The sequence below is a fragment of the Plectropomus leopardus genome, unplaced genomic scaffold (genome assembly GCF_008729295.1).
Source record: "Plectropomus leopardus isolate mb unplaced genomic scaffold, YSFRI_Pleo_2.0 unplaced_scaffold10809, whole genome shotgun sequence".
NCBI classification, from domain to species: Eukaryota; Metazoa; Chordata; class Actinopteri; order Perciformes; family Serranidae; genus Plectropomus; species Plectropomus leopardus.
The window spans coordinates 1-6,106 of NW_024611406.1; the positions used below are offsets into that span (position 1 = coordinate 1).

The window sequence follows — 6,106 nt, forward strand, 5'->3', positions numbered from 1 at the left end:
GCCAGGATAACGAGTGTCTTACATCACCACTCTTAAAGGTCCTACATCGTGTTGTTTCAGCCGCACGTTGTTTGCACTGATTGGACCTCTTCTCAGGACTGAGTGGGCAGGAACAGACGGTGCTTGACTGGCATTAACCTCACTCTTGTTTGGGTGAGACGACACAAACAAACAGTGCGTGGCTAAATTTCATTCAGCTGATTGAATAAATGAAAGTTAATATAGGTTTACATTTGAAATCAAATACCAAAAATGCTGTTGTAGGAATGTTTGCAGTCGGTTTGTTCACATTTCTGTGGTTCTTCACACCAAGAAGTAGATATTGGATCCTGAACAAATTAACTTGATTTCTCCCAAAAGCATGAGAAAAAAGGGAACAAGCAACTTGGCAAGAAATATACTTCAAATTGCAAGAAATGAGTAGATTTAGACAATTAATATCTTAAAAAGTAATGGAAAATATCCACAAAACTGATTAATTTATAACTTTAAACTTTTTTGTAATTTAAAATTATGTTACTTAATTGTACTTATTACATTTTTTGAGGTAATTTTATTGTTTGTTTTTAACTTTCCTCCTTTTTTTATTTATTGCTTATTTTTTCAGTTACTTATTTGTACTTTTTACTAATTGATTACTAAATATTGCTTTGCTTGCTAAACTTGCTAAATTTTGCACAAATCTGTAATGGAAACTGGCCTCGTAATTATAATCCGGTTATAATTATTCAGAAATGGGGCTGTTTTGAATAGTAGGTAGTTCCAGTATTTCCAGATACTGAGGCTGACATTTTTTTATTTTCACAGAGAGAAGATTGAGGCAGAAATGAACCCACCGACTCCCAAAACTGACTTCTGCTCCACAACACAGCGGGATTTCTGTGTCGAGGGGTTTGTGCCGTTAACCCCTGAAACAACACAAGTGCGTGAGCCTGTTTCCAGCTGGTGTAAACATGCGTCTTTCTGCAACTCTTTGTCCGTTCATTCTTGGCATAAGAGTCGGCTGAGTTGGCTTTCAATCTGGCCGAGGACACATTAGTGGACATGTTTCACTTTCTCATTCCAAACCATCACAAATCGCAGCTTTGCAGTGGACTTCCACGTCTAATTATCACATTTTAGATTTCCCTCTGTGTCTGCTATTTACGATCTGGGATGTCACTACTGTGATGTCAACAAATGCACATGGTGGGATTACGCTGAACGTGGTTTTGTTTTGTGTGTCACCTTCTGCTGAAAAGGTCAGAGGACCCGAGCAGAGGCGCCGTCACAGCTCATAATGATCCTAAAATATAAAGAGTAACACAGCTTCAAAAATATCTTTAACAAAAATATAACTGCAGCACTGTTTGTTTTTAGTCCCATTTTCACAGGTCTAATGTAAAAATCTAAAACTTTTTCATGCACTCAATAGATATATTTCTCTCTAAGTTTTGGTCACAAATTTGTTTGAATTGTGCAAAATGGGAGCAAAAGTGTTTATTTTTTGTTCAGCATAGAAGCAGAAAGTAGAAAACTGACAGTACTGTTCATTTGACAGTGTGCTCTTGTCGTCTCATTTTTAGGTTCATGATTATAAAAGTGACCAGGCCATCACATTTTGGAGTGAAAACTGCCAGCGAGTACAGGTGTGTCAGATTGTTCCTGTTTGTTTGTTTGTTTGTTTGTTTGTTTGTTTGTTTGTTTGTTTTTCAAAATCAAGCTTTAAAAAGATTTACTTTAATATTATTTTCTACTTTCACTGAGTCAACTTCTTAATCAACATCAGTCCTATTTATAAATATCAAATATTTATTAGTTTTCCCGAATTATAACCCTTTAAATGCCATTTTTTTTGTTGTTGTTTTTTGGATTATTACAGCCTGAGATATGTCAAATGTCAGTGACTTGCAGCAACATTGATTGTGGCAGTGCATGCAGTGGAAATAGCATAGGCCAAATATGGTTAAAAAATTAAAGATTAAAAAAACATTACATCAGATGGAAAATAGTCAAATTTACAAATTCCAAGGCAAAAGCCCCAAATGACACCCAGAAGTTGTACAGTGCATGTTTTTATGTTTGGTGGCTGTGGGATCAAAAATTGCAGTTTGAATGGGTTTTAATGATGCAGTTTTTGCACTCGACAGTATGAATGTTAAAATTTTCTTTACGCAGTGTATTTGAGACAGGAAATTCCAAGATTAAACAAAAATACATAATCTTGTCAAAATGAATTCCATATGCACGAAAACCGCCAAAATGACCAAACATAAAGCAAGAAATGTGTGTAAAATGTCAGTCCCCAAGGGTTAATAACACATAGATATTTACAGTTACCTTTGAGTGCTTTTTTATGGACCAGCAGGTATATGATCTATATCAGTGATTATCTCTCTGATGTTGTCAGCTTTTTTCCACTGCTTTAAAGAATAACAGAGTCACTAATGGCAGTGTATAATGTCAGCGGAGAAAGCAGCAACAGCTTTTAGCAGAGTGACACATCTAAAAAGGTCGAGATGAGGGTGATGATCGACTCTATTCAAACCTTTGACCTCCATTATTCCCTCTTTGCAATGTGTCGTCTTATTCTTGTTGTCTCAGGGTGTCACCGGCGTACGAAACCTGAAAGCTCCTTTTAAGAAGTCGGCCCTATTCAGCACACCCATCAGCGAGCGGCTGGATGAAATCGAGCTCCCGCCAGATAACTGAGACAATTTATCGCATAAAATATCTTCATTACCAATCCACATGAAAGTGGTAACCCATTGAAAAACAGATATTTTATAACAGATACTCAGCTGAGGTCAGGATGAAAAAACAGATAGAAGTTTGCTGACATTTGGACTTTAAACCTGCCAAACAAACTAACTTTGAACTTAATAAAACAGATTTACTGAGACATGTTTGCCTCCATGTTTGGCCTCCTAAGTAAATAATTATTTACTCCATCTGTCAGCAGTCTGGTCAGTTCTGACCCGAAGCATTAACGGTGACACACAGTGCAGACCGCAGCCCGTAAACAAACAACTAAAAGAATACGGAAACGTAGCTGCACTGCTCCTCATGTTGTGGTTTTGTTTTTTTCACTCTCCCTCTGACATTTTCTTCCGCTTTTTCTTTTAAGAGTGTTTGGGATTTAACCTTCTTACATTGCTGCCTTTATCACTCAAAACTGGACCAGTTTCAAATATTGTTGTTCACACATTAGACACAAAAACATGGGAAAACAGCGCCCAAGTTGGAAAAAAACTTAACTTACCCTTTAAATTTGAATTTCTGTAGGTGTCGTACGTCCTCTGTCTTCTCAGCCAAACCACCAGTTTGTCAGTCACTTCTGGAAATATTAACCACAGTGTTTCCATTACATACATATACATGAAAATAAACATTATAACCACATGTGAATGCTTTCATAAAGTGGAAACAGATCAGATTAGTAGAGTGGCAACAGTGGGATTTATTTGCATGGAGTGCTAAGAAATGCCTTTGCAAAAAACATTAAAGATCCGTAGAATATGTTGACAAAATGCATCAATTTATGAAGAAAAAACATTTTCCAAGTATAATGCATTGTAAAAAGTGCAAAAGTCAATGTAATATAATAGAAATCTGAAAAGAAAGTAACTTCATACAATAAACTTGACTCAACTTGAGACGAGCCGGTTCTTACCACTGCAACTTTTCTCTGCAGTGTTTTTTATCTCATCGTGGACCATTGGTCCGAACTCTGCATTATAAAAATCATGTTTTGGCTTAAAATACCTGCACTATTGTGGCAGGAAATGTAGAACTGTTGTGGCACTGTCCCTGCTGGAAAACCGCACCGGGTTGCTAAATAACAACCATATTTGGTACCTAAAAAGCAGCTGGAAAAACAGCAATGACTCACTAAAAAATCAGCTGTTTTTGTTGTTGCATCACACAAACTGTAGCTCTTACGCATGACGACTAAAAAATTGCTGTGCATTTGCCTAAACCAACAGACAAAACCAGCATGTTTGTTGGTCCCGCACAGAATCTGCAGCTTGGCAGGTTTCATACTATCCACAGTCAACCTCCAGATGACAAAGTCAGCTTATGTACTTTACTTTAGAAACATTGACATGATTCATATGAAACGTACAAATGTAAGCTTTGTAGAAATGTACAATGTCAACATTTTCTTCCGGCAGCTTGGCAGTGATTGCACATGGCCAAAGAGCACATCGCACAGCAAAGAAGGACTTTTAAAACACAATTCATGTCGAAAGTCCGATTTTTTTCTTTCAGAGTGTCAGTTTAGTGCTTTTTGTAGCTCAGCTCTTTTTTGTACCTCCCGCTGCCGCTGTCTGACCACAGAGCTCACTTTGTTTACAGGCTCCATTCATCGTTTTCTGTCATTTTCTTTTTCACCTTTTTGCAACCTCTAATTGTGGCAATCAAGCGGTGCCGAGCAACAAAAAGCTACACTTTCCTCCTACATCTCATAAATATTTCTCTATTGTCTTTGAAGAAAATGACCAGAAAAGCTATCAGGACTCAAAGAATAGCAGCAAGTGTTTTTCTCCACCTTCACAAAGGAAGGTGCACTCAGGCCTGCAGCCTGCAAAACGCATTCACACGGCCGCGCTACAGATTCACATATGAGTTCTGTCAATCAGACGACAATTCCAGCGTCTGCTGATCCTTTCAGCGGGGATTAGTAGGCGGTAGCTATGGCGACAAGTAATTTTAGCTTATATTTATGCTGCTTTTCTCTCCAAACATTTCATTGTGTCATTGGATAATACAGAGAGACCAATTTGCCTCTGAAACAAGAGGCCTTGGAGCAAATCTATACTTAAAGATTTAAAATGAAACGCATTAAAGAGATTTTCATTTTTGTTTCTGCACCTCAATTACAGTTTTGTTTGTCTGTGTATCATTTTGGTCTTTTGGGAGAGAAATTCATTAAAGGGAATTCACAACACACTGTATGTAGTGAGCACTGCCTCGTCTGTAGAGCTGAGCCAAATGTTTTGAAGCTTCGAAGGTTCAATCTTTGCAATCGACGTCCAAATCAATATTTGAATGCTTCTATTTTTTTTCACCAATAAAATGGTGGAGAAAATTGAAAGGAGGTGACAAGAGTCAAACAGGAACGAGGCCAGTCTTCTCACAGTTATCGACCCCTGCTTCTCTCAGTAAATTGGCAGTCTGATGAGGAAAATGAACGTGAGATAAATTGCGGACAGTTAACAGCAGCTGACAACTACCTGTATAGTGAAGCACTTGTATGAAGTTCATTATTTTGTATATAAACCTTTACTTAATCAGGTAAGTCCCACTGAAATTAGGATCTTTATTATTATTAAAGAATTATTAAGAATAATAAAGTTACATAATACAATGAGTCACTGTAAACAAGTCAGACAGTTAAAATTATGATGTTGACTACATTTCTGAACTGACCAATTGGAGGTTTTTCATACATTTTTCTTTTGTTGTACAAATTGAGCAAGTATAGTCTTTGCTTAGATTAGTTTGTTGATTTTTTTTATTGTGCAGTAGATGGTTAGAAAGTCATTGAGGATCCTGGAAAGAAATACAGAACAGCAGAAAGTGACCTTAGTTTTGTCAGAGATTTGTCTTTTAGAGAAACAAACAGACGTTTAGCTCTGCGTCTTGAATATAAGTGTGAGGCATAAATTGCGTCTCAGTTTAACTATAAATTTGAACGCAGCCCGTGAAATGCTGTTCAGACTAAAGCAGAGTAACAGACTTTAGTTACACAGATGATAAATAATAACTTACCTCTTTGCAGTTGTTTGGCTCTGCCAGTCAGTCAAGTTGCAGTTTACGTAGATGTCTATCCGGACTCATGCAGTGAAGACTTTGAAGGGATTTAATAAAAGGTATTAAGTGTATTTTTCTGTCAAAACATGGATACGTCACACACATCTTCAGCCTGGCAGAAACGCACAGGTGTCACTAATAACACTAACGATGCTGCAGAGAAAGTGAGCCAGCATGAGAGATCAAAGGAGCCAGAAATCAAAGTTACCAAATAAAATTCAGCAATCATTAATTTTAGAGTTTACACCCGTGTTTTTTCCTACAGTGACATGTTAAAATTCTCTGTGTGAAAAAGGCAGAAGTTGGGCGA

General features: G+C 37.3%; 1 protein-coding gene across 1 annotated transcript; it reads left to right on the plus strand.

Annotated features, from left to right (window-relative positions):
* Positions 1 to 69: 69 nt before the first annotated feature.
* LOC121963309 (sperm-associated antigen 8-like) lies at positions 70 to 3,318 on the plus strand. The gene is made up of 4 exons (XM_042513613.1): positions 70 to 153; positions 808 to 922; positions 1,566 to 1,628; positions 2,584 to 3,318. The coding sequence occupies exons 2-4, from the start codon at positions 827 to 829 to the stop codon at positions 2,689 to 2,691; spliced, it is 267 nt and encodes an 88-aa protein (XP_042369547.1). The 5' UTR covers positions 70 to 153; positions 808 to 826; the 3' UTR covers positions 2,692 to 3,318.
* The last annotated feature ends 2,788 nt before the right edge of the window (positions 3,319 to 6,106 follow it).

What these genes read in the sequence shown, in the direction of transcription:
- LOC121963309 (XM_042513613.1), top strand. Translation starts at nt 827, where the DNA reads ATGAACCCACCGACTCCCAAAACTGACTTCTGCTCCACAACACAGCGG. An exon ending in TAACCCCTGAAACAACACAA is followed by an intron (nt 923 to 1,565) that starts GTGCGTGAGCCT and finishes TCTCATTTTTAG; the next exon opens with GTTCATGATTATAAAAGTGA. An exon ending in AAAACTGCCAGCGAGTACAG is followed by an intron (nt 1,629 to 2,583) that starts GTGTGTCAGATT and finishes TTGTTGTCTCAG; the next exon opens with GGTGTCACCGGCGTACGAAA.